This window comes from Pinus tabuliformis, chromosome 1_1 (genome assembly GCF_031772625.1).
Source record: "Pinus tabuliformis cultivar Carrire ecotype Pingquan chromosome 1_1, CPIR1, whole genome shotgun sequence".
In the NCBI taxonomy this organism is placed as follows: domain Eukaryota; kingdom Viridiplantae; phylum Streptophyta; class Pinopsida; order Pinales; family Pinaceae; genus Pinus; species Pinus tabuliformis.
Window position 1 is genome coordinate 176,114,254 of NC_142297.1, and position 14,618 is coordinate 176,128,871.

The following is a 14,618-nucleotide window of genomic DNA, read 5'->3' on the forward strand; positions in this document are numbered from 1 at the left end:
AGTTAAAGCACAATCAATGATTTCTAAGTAATCATACATTCATACCACTGTAAATAATGAAAAGTGGACAACACAAGAAATTTTGAACATTGAATTCCTTTTGATTCATGAGAAGCAAAGCCAAATACTGTATTGCTTAAAATAGAGTCTTTACACAAAAGCACAATATGAGAGTTTCTCTGAAAATTTCCAACCCTTGATACATTAGATTTTCTCCCATATATAGAGTTCATTACATGACTTAGATTCCTCCTCCAGCATGAGGGGAATTTGAATTTTTCCTACTTTGACACCTATTGACACTTAAAACCAACTATTTAATGTAACTAACTGTTAACTAGCAGTTCTAGAGACCTAAAACAATTAGGAGTGTAACTCCTCATTATGTTGGTAGTAGCATTGATTACAATTCAAACTCGTTCTCTAACAAGTGGCCTTCTTTAGTTTGGCTTTGGTGGTGGCTTTAAACTCCCTGCTGACCCTTGATGCCTTATCCTTTGACTGTTCCTGGATATTAGGAAGTTGTTCCTGTTTTTCTGCTTTTGGTCTCCAAAAGGATCTTCGAAATCTATTATCCCTGTTGTTCTTCTTAATTACATAAAAATGCATTGGATTAGCTTGTTTTCCATATGTTGTAGACCTTGCCCATATACACGTGGTAAGACAAAAACTTCTTTAATGCTGCCTGAAGCATCATGAACAATACTAGCTACGAAATAATGACCACTTTCATAACATAGAGCTTAGAGTTCATAGATGTCCTTGCTTTCCTTGTTTTGCCCTTGTTGGATGTTTACACCTTGTAAGTAATCCTTTTTAGAAGCCCCTCTTCAAAAATATTTCCTTTTGTCTCTCAAAATTGGTCCACCAAATCATTATATGCAGCTACAACAGTTTCGTAGCGCGCTACGAAACTACTATGCATTAGGCATCACCTACAGCAGTTTCGTAGCGCGCTATGAAACTGTTGTGTAATTTTAAAAACATAGTTTAATGCCAAAATTTAACTTCTTTGAGCTTTATTTCCTTTGAAAGGCTCTTCCATATGCCATGCAGCTGTTAAAAACTGAATAAACTGAAACCATTCTTCAAGGTAAACTTCAAAAGGTAGTCTACATCAAAATTTAGGATTTAGCCTTACTTGCTATGTAGTTTTTCTTAACTAAGGTTGTCCTTCAGGCTGGTTCTTCTGTATCTTCAGATCTTCGATTTGCCTCTTCATAATTCAGATTCCAGCTCTCAATTTTTCATTGACCTTTCTGATGTATCTTGCTTCTTTTATTGCAGGGACTATCCAGGTGAAGTATTGAGCATGATAGCTGACCACTTCGGGTATTGAAATTGTTTTATCTTCCCACAAAGCCTCCATTTTGTTAAAATAAGCTTCCTTGATTGCATGTTTCCTTGAGTTTTTTCTAATTTTGGCAATTTCAATATTTGTCAGCTTCAGTTTCTTCTTCAACTCTTCAAAACTACATTCCTCTTGTTGAGAGATAACTGCCTTACCTCTGTCATTTTTATGCAGTTGTGATGATGTTTCTGATGAAACCACAGGTCCTTCATGTAATTTTTCTACCTCCCCTGTCTCACTTGCTTCTGGCTGTGCCTCTTGTATCTCTTTTGAACACCTTGTCATGGGTCTTCTTGGCTTAAAAACAAATTCAGAAGCTTGATCATCAAATTTGAGCTTTTTAGAGGTTTTGGCTTTTTTGGTTTTGCCTTTACTTGCTTCCATTAAGTCTGCTCGAACCAGAGGAGATTCTTCAATGTCAATAGCTTGAAGCAAATCATTCAAACTTCCTTTTGAAACTGGGCTTCCCTCAGTAATCACTGTCTTACCTTTTTCTCTAGCTAGGTGGCTCCTGGTTACTCTTCTTTAGACCGTTTCACCTATGGTTTGCTCTTGTACACCCTCTTTGATCTGACCTTTCCCTTTTTGTGTTTGTTGGGGTGTGTCTTGAATTACTAGTGGTCTCATGGGCTCCTTTACCTGCTTCCTGGCTTTCAATTTCATGAATCTCCTTGATCTTGTTTCTTCCCGATGACTAATTACTGGTGAAGAAATCCTCATAGCCTGAGGGCTGAGACCAGTTTCATTCTTGAAGCCAGACATAAACAAGAAAATGGACCACTCCCTATCTATTTTCTGGAGCTCATGCAAAACAATCAATTTGACTAAGCCATGATGAAACAATGAGGTCTCATAGGCTTCCTTCTTCAACTGAACCTTGTCACACATTTTGCCTAGGCTACGAAACAAATAGAAAGGAAAATCCAAAGATATCTTTCCAGTGAAATGAAGCAGAAGCTTAAAGTGATAGGAATACACCTTATGATACCTCCCCTCACAGGTAAAGTATCTCTGTATGCAGGTAAGTAAATTGGCATATGAATCTTTGACAAAGTTCCTGGGCACTAACTTGTTTAAGTCTGAATCAATGAACTCTGGCTTCAAGAATTCCTTGCAAGGAGTCATATCAAACTTGAAATTTTTAAACCACCTCTCCTGTCCCCTTGGAATTTCAGTGACTACAGATATAACCTCTAGAGAGATTGGTAATTCAAGCACTCCAACCTTCGAATTCAATCCTGTGAAATTTAAAGCAAATTCTTTGGTGACTTGCATGTGACCTCCTTGAAGTTTTTCACAAAATCTCCAACAACCAACCTATTTGAAAGGTTGTTCCACTTCACTGTTCTTTAGGAGAACATCTAAGCCTTCAGGCTCATTCCTTAGACACCTGCTTGACCTATGATCCTTCTTTTCTATAGACACCTCCATGGAATTCCTGCAAAATGAAGATTGAATGAGCTTGTCGTCTTAAACTCGATCACTACCTCACTTGAAATGGACAAGGAAACTGCCTCGCTTGAACTTTAGAGAATTATGATTAAATGCCTGTCAATTTTCTTCTCATGCATGAACCCAAACATAATCATAACTGAAAACACTTGGATCCTTTTTTGAAATTTGAAACTTGAGCATACCAAGACACGTAACGAACGTAATGATGAGAATGAGCGGTTTCATGTGATAGGCATGGTGTATGGACTGACAGTTGATGATGTAAGACTAACGGATTCTGATAGATTGGATAGCTATGTGAAATTTAACATGAATCAGCATGAATCCCAATTTCGTAGCACAGCCAGTGCAAATTCTGGGTTTTGTGCTATGAAAACTCCTAGACTGGGTTTTGCGCGACGAAAACTCTTAGACAGTTTCGTAGTGCATGAAAACCTTGACAAAAGTTTGACACATGGAAATTTATGTGTGATGTGGGACCAGTGATAGGAAAAACAGAGTGTTGACCCTATTAAAAAATACCAACAAGACTCTCTTCTAGGTCTTAGACTCTAAAACAAACCATGGAAAGACTAGACCAAGACTAACATTAATCCTTTGGAATTAAATTGATGTTCAGAATTTAGAAATTTTTTCTTAAGTGATAACAACAGCCATCTCACTGTCAATACATTAATGCCAACCAATAGGACACCAAGCCAAACATACATCACACATGCATATGACAAGTATGACCATGACCATGACCCTGTTGACATTAATGCCAACACAATCTCAAAAGTTCCTTGACACTTTGAAGGAAAATACTAGCATCAGACTAGTATTGGTATTGCCAGATCTATAACAACGATTTGAAATTGAAAGCTATGAAAGTGGGTATGCCATGGGATAAATACTAATGCAACAAAGGAGGTTGATATGTTACAACTCAAAGACCCATTTCACTAAATAACTAATTAAATATCCTACCTAATAAAAAATTGTATGATTTAGTTCAAAGTATGAAAAAATGGAAACATTACTTAATGGGGAAAGAAACAATCATACACATTAATAATCAACCATTACAATATATTCAATAAAAAAAAACTATAGAATCAAGGAACTTTAGATGGACAAGGTTTGTATAGAAATTTCACTTGGTCATTAGATTGCAAAGATGTTGTCAAGATGTCCTACAACTACATCCATTGTTCTACAAAACAATTATGTTGTTCATGAAAATGAACTTGAATAACATACTAAAGATGAAGACTTTAAGGATGTATATGAAGCTATGACTCATGGTAAGCAGTTGGAAGAATAGACTTATCACGTGCACAACAAATTTCTATATCATATTGGTAAATTGTGCATTCCCGTGGATGAAATAATTCATGTCATTAGGGAAGCTCATACTTCTCTTATTTTTGGATATATCGGGGTAGGTTGAATGGTGGCTTAGCTAAAAATATATTTTTATTGGCCTTAGATGTATGAAATTCTACCCAAGTATGTAAAGGGACATATTATGTGTGCTACTAGTAAACCAAGTAATAGGAAATTTGGTTTTTGTACCTTGCTTCCTATACCTTCCCATCCATGGCATAGTATGTCTATGGATTTTGTGCGAGGGTTTCTTATGCACATAAATGTCATGATTAATTATATGTGGTAGTGGATAGGTTCAAGAAGATATGCATTTTAATTCCTTGGAAGAAATAGGTAACGGTTGAACAACTCCACACATGTTCTTTCAGCGTGTATGGCTACATTTTGGGTTACCCACATCTATTGTATCAAAACTAGATTCTTTCTTTATTGAGGAGTTTTGGTTAAGTTTGTGGGGATTAATGGAAACTATGTTAAGTTTTCTTAGGGAATTATTGTTCTTTGGTTTATATAATTGCATAAACAAACTTCACATTCACCCCATATCATCATAACATTAGTAAAAATTATGTAGAAAGAACAATAACTTCAACTATGCTACTACAGAAATATATGTAATCCACCAATTAGGCTAAACTGGTCTAATGCAGGGTAACAACCAATGTTGTGGAACCGCAATAAAATTAAGATAGCTCATTTGGCTACTTTTGTACAAAATGATATTACTACGATAGGCTACATATTTATCATCGTTTGTCCATAATTGGACAACCATCTCTCTGACGAGTTTCAAACTAGCTTAAGGTGCCCGCAAGGGGATTTTTTCATCCTTACCTTGCTATTGTGAAGCTTACAGAATTAGTGGATATCACTGAACAACTTTACAACCCGTTAAGCTAGTTACCGACAACCAACTGTCAAAAATACAAAAAGACATAGACACTAAAGGCTGTGCATTATTCTTATGTGCCTCGTTGTCTAAATTCTATTGAAGTTCTTCTGCAACGCAGAGACCCGCATGGCTATCCCTTGTCCTATCATTGTTAGATCCTTGATACATCATCAGAGTGTTTTAGCAGCTGCTTATATATATATATATATATATATATATATATATATATATATATATAAAGGAATCAGCAACTAAGCCGAGTACAGGTTTGAATTCGCATGACATGGAGTCAATTGTGACTACTACCACTATAACTTTTAGGTGAATTTATGCATGCTCCCACACACTGTCCACAAAGTTAATTAAGGATTTTTGACCACAAACTTTACATAAGACTTTATAGGAAATCCACCACCGGTTGAGCTGCCCAGGAACTATTAGTGGTGTTAGCTTTATCAAACAACAATGCTTAGATTTATTTTGGAACTCATAGGAGGAATAGCTTTGATTGCCACAATAGGCACGCTGCTTATCATGCCCATTGCCATTCCATCTATGACATATTTTTGGTTTATCCAAGAGCTTTCAGTTTGCGGTTCTCTACGCGTTTTCAGATTCTCAAAGTCCCATCAAGGTAAGTAATAGTCATACCGACAATAACTCTACGATAATATATTTTTAACGGCCTTAAATATTTATACCGAGCACAGAAATACTATTAAATATTTTCATTGTTGTTTAAGGACCAACTATTGACAAAATCCTGGCATTTTTTACGATAAAACCAGATCTGATCTGAGTAAAATTGCTAGAGAAATTAGCATGGAGTCTAGGGGTTAAATGCCAACTCTTTATTGGGTGGAAGCTGCGGGGTAGCTGAGGTTGTGTTGATGCCTCGAAAATCGCTGCAACAACATAGGGGAAACCACCCGGTCCGGACCTTAGTACAGCTCCTTTTCCGTTTGAAATAGTGGCTCCGACTGGGGATAATGGGACCAGTTTCCCAAAAATGGATAAAATGGGATGGATGCACGACTTATAGATTATGCTAGTGATAAGCGAATAACTACAACTATCGGCAGAAATATAATAACTATAGTCTACCCCGGGGTTTTATCGATCTCTAAAGTGTAGCGTTTGATGATCTGAGCTTTTAGACAGGCATATAGATGACTCTGTCTTCAAACATAGATATTAAATTGTTCAAGATTGCTGTGCATAAATAGTTACACAAAGCGATAACAGCGAAATTACTACACTATCATTTATATCATTGTTACATACATAATTAAAAGAAATGCAAATCACAAAACATCCAATAGTGGGCTGAGATAGAGATTTGCTGTTATAGCGCATGCATGTATTCAATAATAGCAAGAATATATAGCATAACAATTCATATAAAAAGAATGACTTCAGACGTAGATAAAAGTACCATATGAGCTGCAGCACATTCCCAAATATCAATCGCTATTAGCAGTTCTTCCTTCAACACAGAAATCGTCCTCAACAAAGGCAATAGTGCGCAATTGCATAAAAAAAAATTTGATGTCGAATTCAGAACAACTGGTCCAATTTCATAAAAGAATAGTGATTGAAGCACAATAGTGCAAACTTCAGCCTATTAAGTCTGTTACAAAATTTTACGACCCTTTCCAAAACAATGAAAGGGTCTATAAATACTAATCTAATTTAAATATCTACTTAAACAGAAATCCTACTAAGCTGGTATCAATAACTCTTGATCATGTTTTGGCTGGTGATCTGGCAAGCGGGAGGGTGACTCATTAAGTCGGCTGCTTTCCTTTGAATCTGAGTTGATTAATTGCAAGCATTGGCTCAACTTCCGGAGGTTTGTTGAGGCGCGAACTGAGCTGTGCAACATAGGTGGCATCTTGGATATCGGGAATTATACACCCGATTGCGTCCGTAAGGCATTTTAGGGCAGATCTCTGTGTATGTGGCTTGATTAAAAAGAGCCAATATGCATCTAAGGACAATCTTTTAACTCCAGCGATTAATCTTCCTTTTTCTTCTAATTCAGGGTAGCATGTTTGCTCTAATGCATTTGGAGTTGTTATCTTTCCCGGTGTACATTGAGAAATCATATTAGCCAGGTAAAGAGTGTTATTGACTAGATCCACTAGATTGCTGGCGGTTGTTTTACATCTTGAAGCCGCCCTTTCTGCTTTCATCACTTGAGTGTGCCATTCTGTGAAAAGAATATCTTTCTGTGTTTCATTAATCCTGGGCAATTTTGTTGCTTTTCCCAAATCAGTATCTTGCCAGTCAAGATGTGCAGTAATGGCCTCGTCCGCTTGATCTAGTTCAGTCCTGGCCTTTTCCACCTGTTGATTTATCGCTATAGTTAGCTCACATAGGGACTCAGCTTGATCCATCTGTTGACATAAGAGTTTGCCTTGAGCTATCAACGCATTGTTTATCAATAATGCCTCTGTTTTAAACTCTTTTACCTGCGATGCACCCTTCATCTTTTCCAGCTGCGATGACATTTGAGCAATCTGTTCATCTTTGGTCTTTATCATTTGCTCATTTGCCATTCTCAAATTTTCCAACGCCTCCGACAATTCTTTTTGTTTCTGGATCGCACCCTGATCAATCCTTTGCCTTTCTGCTTGCAATTGCTGAGTCAACTGATTGTTCTCTTGCTGTTGCGGCAGCAACTGTTCTTCGACTTGTGCTACCTTTTGCCTGGTTTCAACCAATTCTGCTTGTAACGCAAAGATTTCCTGGTCCTTATTCTTCAATAGAAGGCTCACCTCCGATGCTTTGTCAATTGTTGCCACCGAATAAGCGCCTGCATACTGTGATAGCTTTGTTAAGTCATCGGAGGGATCCATTTCCTCCTTCCATACTACATTACCCGTGACCGTTTGTTCGGGGAAGATAGAAGGTTGATCAATCCTTCATCTCTTCCTTGACCGCTTTACAACTGCCCTGTGTCTTGGGCTGTAGAAAACATCCAATGGCGGAATATCTTCTATCTGTAGAATAATTTGGTCAGAGGGGTCTTTTGGAATAACTTCAACTTCTTTAGAACTTGGTGGGCCGCTGGTTCCACTTAGAACCTGAGGAGAGGTGACATCCTGCGTATCATTCGTCTTAGAATTATCCCCATCTTTCGAACATTCCAATCCACTGATGATGGAGTGAAATTGCTGCCATTCTTGTAATAAATTGGGGTCTATAGTAGTGTCTACATTGGTGGTTTGCTTCTGCTGCTCTTTCTCTTGCTCTTTCCTCTGCTGCTCCTCTTTTTCTCTCCTCTGTTTTTCTTCCCGTTCCTTCTTTTTCTGTTCTTCTTGCTCCCTTTTCTGCCTATCTGCCAGTTCTTTCTTCCTTCTTTCTTCTTGTTCCATTTGTATTTTATGTTGTTTCTCGGCTTGTTCTTTCTTTAGCCTTTCTGCCTGCTCTTTTCTCAGCTGCTCCTCCTATTCTTGAACAGGTCAGCTTGATGATGTTGTTGGGGATGTTGCCAGTAAATGCAGAGGCAGAGTTTGCAACCTCTGTTCTCTGAGTTTATTGAACTCAGTTAATCCCTCATCATTATATCGCATCCTAGCGAGTTCTTTAACATGATCTATTGTTTCAGAGGCAACGAACAGGTCATCAAACATGTTTTTCTGATGCTCAAACCTTGTTAATTTGGCCTGCTCTAATGCATTGTAAGCAGTCTTTTTTGGGTCGTATGGTCTGTTTGGGATCGTGGCCAGCGTTAAATACTGGAGCTTCGTGGCTTCCTTCTCTGCATGTTTAAGATCATGCAGGGTATAAACACCACATCTGAAGGGAAAAGATGGCCATCCTTTCTTCTTTTCTATTTTGAGAGTCTGTGTAGTACTCTCAGCCATGATTTGATATGCAATCTCCCTTGCTAGCAGCTTATCTGGAACATAAAGAGGAAGAACATGTGGGTCGGCTTTGCTGCCGAAAACTATGATGTAGGTGAAATTTTCTTCTCCAAACCAACTTGCTACTGCTGGTAAATCAAAGGAAGCTTGATAGGAAATTTTTGAAATGGGTTTATCAAAAATGGAATAGTAAATGGGCACCATGAAACCATTACAGATTTGATACAGGTGGTCTTTATAAGAAGACTTCCACAATTTTTGATGATATATATGAATGGGTGAAGGGTCTTGTGCAGTCCACCTCCACCCGAGAACAGGAAATTCGGAATTGAAACAAAGAGTGTCTAAGATATATGCACTATAGTAGAACGGGGGCATTTTCCTTTCTGAAACAACAGACTGAGACCTAAAATCACGAACAACTACTGCTAATTTATCGGAAAGAATAGTAGCCCAATCCATAATCCAACTATTTACTGCTGCCTCCATTAAAGGAACCATTTCAATGGTAAAATTGGCAGAATCATGCAATCCCCACAGCCTACACATCATAATCCCCGCATAACAATAAGGAGAAGCTAAAGAATCGACCGCGTACCTACCGGAGGATTCGTGCTTGTGTTTGTTGGGATTTTGCCTCCAATCCTTGATAGGTTCAGATTCGATCTCATTCTCGCTTGCGAACTTCTCCAAGAAGTCTTTGTTATATATTTTTTCTGGTTCAGGCAAATGATACATTTGCCTTAGGTCTTCTGGCTTGAATGGTCCGAAATTCCTCCCATCTCTTGTATTAAAAGTCCTGTCCAATATGGGGATTTCTTCAATCGCCCATCGCACAACGTCTGTATAAGGGAGAATTTGATCTCTGGCTGCTATCCTGTGAAGGAAAGAGTCGGCCAAATCTTTGAGAGTCGCATCAGACTTCTTGAGTAAGTCCACACTAGCTTCTGTCACTATCCTTTGTGGTTGCTCAGCTTCAATTAGGTTATAAGTGCCCTTCCAAGTCACTCTGGTGAGCCCCGTGCATGTGGTATCGGATATTAGTCCCTTCTTCTTGTTTGCGGCCGCTTGTCCTGCAGTTGGTGTTGCAGAACCACCTGCAGTCTTCTTGGACTTCTTTCCCATCTTCTCAAGTCTAGCTTCTGTGAATGAATTCTGCACAAGGAGGCAATTGGGCGTAATACACAGAGATAGCGATGAAAAACTCTTAAGTGATACAGCATATATGAATAGATGCGTAACTGAAGGATTTAGCTTTTAAAATGGGCGTGTATACAATCCGTGAAAAGATTTTAGGACATGATCTTATTAATTAGCCGTTTTTACTCCGTCATTCCTTAAATGCCCATTATATCATTATTCGGGTGAACGATTCACTTAAGCCTGCAATGGACGTTTTGGCGGTTGAGCGTAGATGAAGGATTGCGTGAGAGATCAAGCCTTTATTACAAATGAATTGCTCCATCCCATCACTTAACGACTCTTCGTTGAAAACCGTGCTTTATCGGATCGCAATCGGGGATGTAATTAGTGTGCTTTAATGGTGTGTATTGGATATCACCGATCGTCGAATGCGATATCGCATCGGCGAAAAGCTTTGAGCGCAATAAGACTTGGGTGAGATTGCCGCGATACCCGATTCCCGATTGCGCATCGCATCGGGACAAGTCTTTTGGGAACATCACCAATGTTGTAGCGTGTCGCCGATCGCCGAATTTGCCAAATGTGTATCGCATCGGGACTATTGGCATGGGGCATTATAACATGTACATGGAATATCGCCGATCACTGAATGCGCGGAATGCGCATCGGCTGAAAACTTCGGGGTGCTTAATTATAATTCATGTGTCATTGCGATATGCGATCTTGCGATCGCTTTATCGCAATGACAAATCATTACGTGATTTCTTTTAAGGGTTTTGCCCAAAAAGTTTTATAAAGTGCATTTATTCATTTATTTGGACTTGTTTGGATTATAATAGCATTGATACCAAATCAAATTTTAAAGGGACCCATTTCATACGTTAATGTTTATAAGTAAAAATGATATGAAATGGGGGGCTGTTGTAGAGCACAACAGGTTGTTAGTTAGGGTACAACTTTTCCATGATGACACAAGATAAAGAAATGGTACATTAACGGGAAACTAGGTCCTCATGAATAAGGAGGGCCTAATTACTATATACAAGAGATTATTATAGCCATTCTCACACAGTTGTGTATGATATTTCAATATTTTGGTTATTAAGAGATATTTTCCTATTTCTAAAGAGATGTAGATGTGTCTCATCATTATTATACTTTTGAGCCACACTGCCTTTCTATATTTGATGTATTTAGTATTTTTCTAGTTATTTATGGTAACTTGGAGCATTACATCAAGGCCCAGCCTTGGATGTGGAAGAGAGGGGAAGGGAAATCTCACCTCAAAAATGCCTTGGCTTTGTCTCAACTATTTTCCCCATCATACAACCCCTGAAAGTAGATGCTTTGATGATCAATCTTAATGGACTAGGGCTTATCATTTATCAAATAAGCCTTCTGCTTCTAAGGAAGAAATCAAATCAAAGGTTGGCATGTGCGGAGGGCCATTGAAACAAGGGTCCGACTCTTGACATGATCACTTTGTTTGCTACTTCCAATTGCCCGAACTTTCTAAGCTCAATGGTCAATTTACTGCTTCCATAAGGTCTCTCCATAGTATGTATTTTCTAGATTATTTTTGTGTGTTTCTAGTTGTCAGTTTCATGTCAAAACAGAGCTGGTCACCAAGGAGTGTGGCTCATTATGCTCTCTGCACTCAATGTTTGTGTCTTTAGTCATTAAATCTAGCTGAAACATTTTAGTGGAATCCAGGGCCAAGGATTTGGTTTCCATCTTTCTGTTTTTAGTGCTGAGTGATGCATTTCAGTTTTATTTAAATATGTGAGCCTGCTTCATGTTTACATAAGTTGTTGAGTTTATAATGATACACATTTTTTAATATTTAATCATGAGTTCAACTTGCCAGTAGAAAATGGAACAAAAAGAACAATCACATGAGATAGTATCCACTATAAACTTCTTCATAAAAACTTTGTAGAATAATTACCAATTCATGGTAACTAAATATTTCATGTAGAGTTATGCATTACTTCAGTCCTTTAAAAGCAGAAATTCTAGATGCATTACTTCATTCCTTTACAAAGCAGAAATTCTAGTAACCAGTTACCGTTGATATCTCAATGCTCATGATTGCTTTTTCAGGGCCGTGATGCATATCAATGTCAAGAAGGATAATGATTATTAGCTGTGGAAAAATTATTATCTGATTTGTCAAGGATAATGATTTGTTATCGGCTCCTATTGTTACAATTGGGGATGATAAAAGCATTGCAAGTTTAGATATCTTAAGTAGTTGAAAAAATATTTGCTAATCTCTCCAGGAAAATAATCTCTTTTTATTCTTGTTCTTGGAAGGCAACATTTGTCGGAGTCTCACTGCAGAGGCTGTATTTCGTGATGCTGTGCAGAAAAGGGGATTGACATCAGCATTCGAAATTGACTCTGCTGCAACTATTGACTACAATGAAGTAGGTTCCAGCTTATCATAGGTCAAGGCTAATTGAATTGGCATTTTAATTTTTTTTGTATTATACTGCAATAAATAGGTATCACGTATTAATATGTTGAAATTATTTGAAGGGCGATCCTGCAGATCCCAAGATGAAGAATGCAGCCAAGAAACGTGGAATAGAGATAACTTCTATATCACCTACAGACTTTAAAGAGTTTGATCTAATACTTGCAATGCACAAGCAGAACAAAGGTAAATAAAAAGCATAAATGGCATATAAAACTCCCAAAATTTTCAGTTTCATTTGCTAAGTTGTTCCAAACAGAATCTAATAAGCCAATACTATTGTTAAATTCAGCAAAATGTACATTAAAGTTTGTCTATGTTATTGTTAACATATGCTTCTAATTAGTTTCTAAGTTGTGTGCAAATATAAATTAATAACATGGGATGGATATATTTTGTAGCTGACATATTGACAATTCTCCTTCAGTGCCCCCAACACACAAGGCCTTTATTGCTTTTCCCAGGTAATTGTTTATATTTGGTATTCTTTATCGTTTCCCTGTGATACTCATACCATGGAGGAAGCCATTTTTATAGTCAGATGGAGAAAGTGGGGGAGCAAAGTAGCTGTGAGATATCAAATGGACAATTACTGTGCCAATGGCTTGCAACCTTGGAGCTCTGAAAAGCTTCCTACAACAGTGGTATGAGAACTCAACTTTGCTCAATTATGGTGAAGTTTTAGTGTGATAGCATCTGAGATTTGTTTTGAGGTTGGTTCTCTCTGTAACTGATTTTTTGATTTTGTGTGTTGTTGTTCGCATTACAGATGTGGCTGATACTGCACTGATATTGAGAAAGCACACCCTTCCAATAAAGCTATTTTCTTGCCTGTTATTCAATGAATTAGAAATCTTCGATCCTCGGGATCAGTTGCCATTTGCATATGTAAGAGACATGATGACCCCCAAAGTGAGGATTCACATGCTCGAATCAGCCATTTTTAATACAATAACAAATGAATATCAACATTCTTACAAAGTCAATTGAAGCATTTTCAAAGAGCCTCCTTTGGACTTGCAAATTTCTTTGGTTTATGAATCCAGAACCTGTAAATCGTATTTGGACAGAATGTGGGCTACATATTCTGTTTGATTGTATTAATTCATTTCAAATTTGATTGGCTGCTAATATTACAACGTCCATAAAATATCAATTTTTTAAACTGTGAAGGGTCATGAAATAGCAAGAAATAGCAAAATATGGGAGGATCCATACCTGCAAATTTAACCAATCCATGATGTTGATGGATGCCATGAGTGTTAATTTTGTGCTAGATTGGATTAGATGACTGATTTACTTCTCAATAATTGAAATCATTTTTACTGCTTCTGCCAACATGAGATGATAGAGACTCTGCACCTATATCTAATATGTGTATTGCATTTAATGGCGTTGATAGAGACTGAATTGTTTTTCCATGTGAATTCCAGTGGTGATTCTGGTTATACCGGAAATGAAGGAAAATACAATGAAACGTGCTCTTCTGGACAGCTGGTATCCAAACTGGGTGTACACCATGAAAACAGTTTTAACTCAAACAGAAACAAAGAATTTTTCTAGGTGGCTCTTTGTTGTCAACGCAATCCTGAACTGAAATTTGGTACAAGTTGTATAGGCTTGCATGTGCACCATCGTGACAGAGCTTTTATTAAAGGAGGTGCGACGTGGGGACAAATGTCCCCAGATGTTGATTGTTACATTTCTGCATCTTTTTTAGATTTTCCTATCCCTATGTCGCCATTGCTCTTCAATTTATGCACATTTCTGCATCTTATTTAGATTTGCATATTCCTATGTCACTATTGCTCCTCAGTTTATGCACATTTCTGCATCTTATTTAGATTTTCCTATTCCTATGTTGCCATTGCTCCTCAATTTATGCCTTACGGCGTTTCCTTTGCAACATTTGGTGCAAATGCTAGTCATAACTTTAGTAAAAAATATGTAGAAAGAACAATAATTTCAACTATGCAGCAAAATAATAAAAGGAATTTCAGAAGAAAATCATAGAGACACCATGATTTGGTTGGAGAACAAGGAAAAAACCCATAA

The 14,618-nt window shown here is 37.6% G+C and overlaps 1 protein-coding gene across 1 annotated transcript in view; it reads left to right on the plus strand.

The window, feature by feature from the left end:
- LOC149212131 (low molecular weight phosphotyrosine protein phosphatase-like) overlaps positions 1-13,450 on the plus strand; it is a 58,003-nt gene extending 44,553 nt beyond the window's left edge. The window contains exons 2-5 of the mRNA XM_089388569.1: positions 12,367-12,513; positions 12,626-12,749; positions 12,991-13,207; positions 13,333-13,450. Of these exons, the coding sequence (XP_089244695.1) occupies positions 12,367-12,513; positions 12,626-12,749; positions 12,991-13,031 (312 nt within the window). The 3' untranslated portion in view covers positions 13,032-13,207; positions 13,333-13,450. The remainder of the gene's footprint in view (positions 1-12,366; positions 12,514-12,625; positions 12,750-12,990; positions 13,208-13,332) is intronic.
- Positions 13,451-14,618: the final 1,168 nt, after the last annotated feature.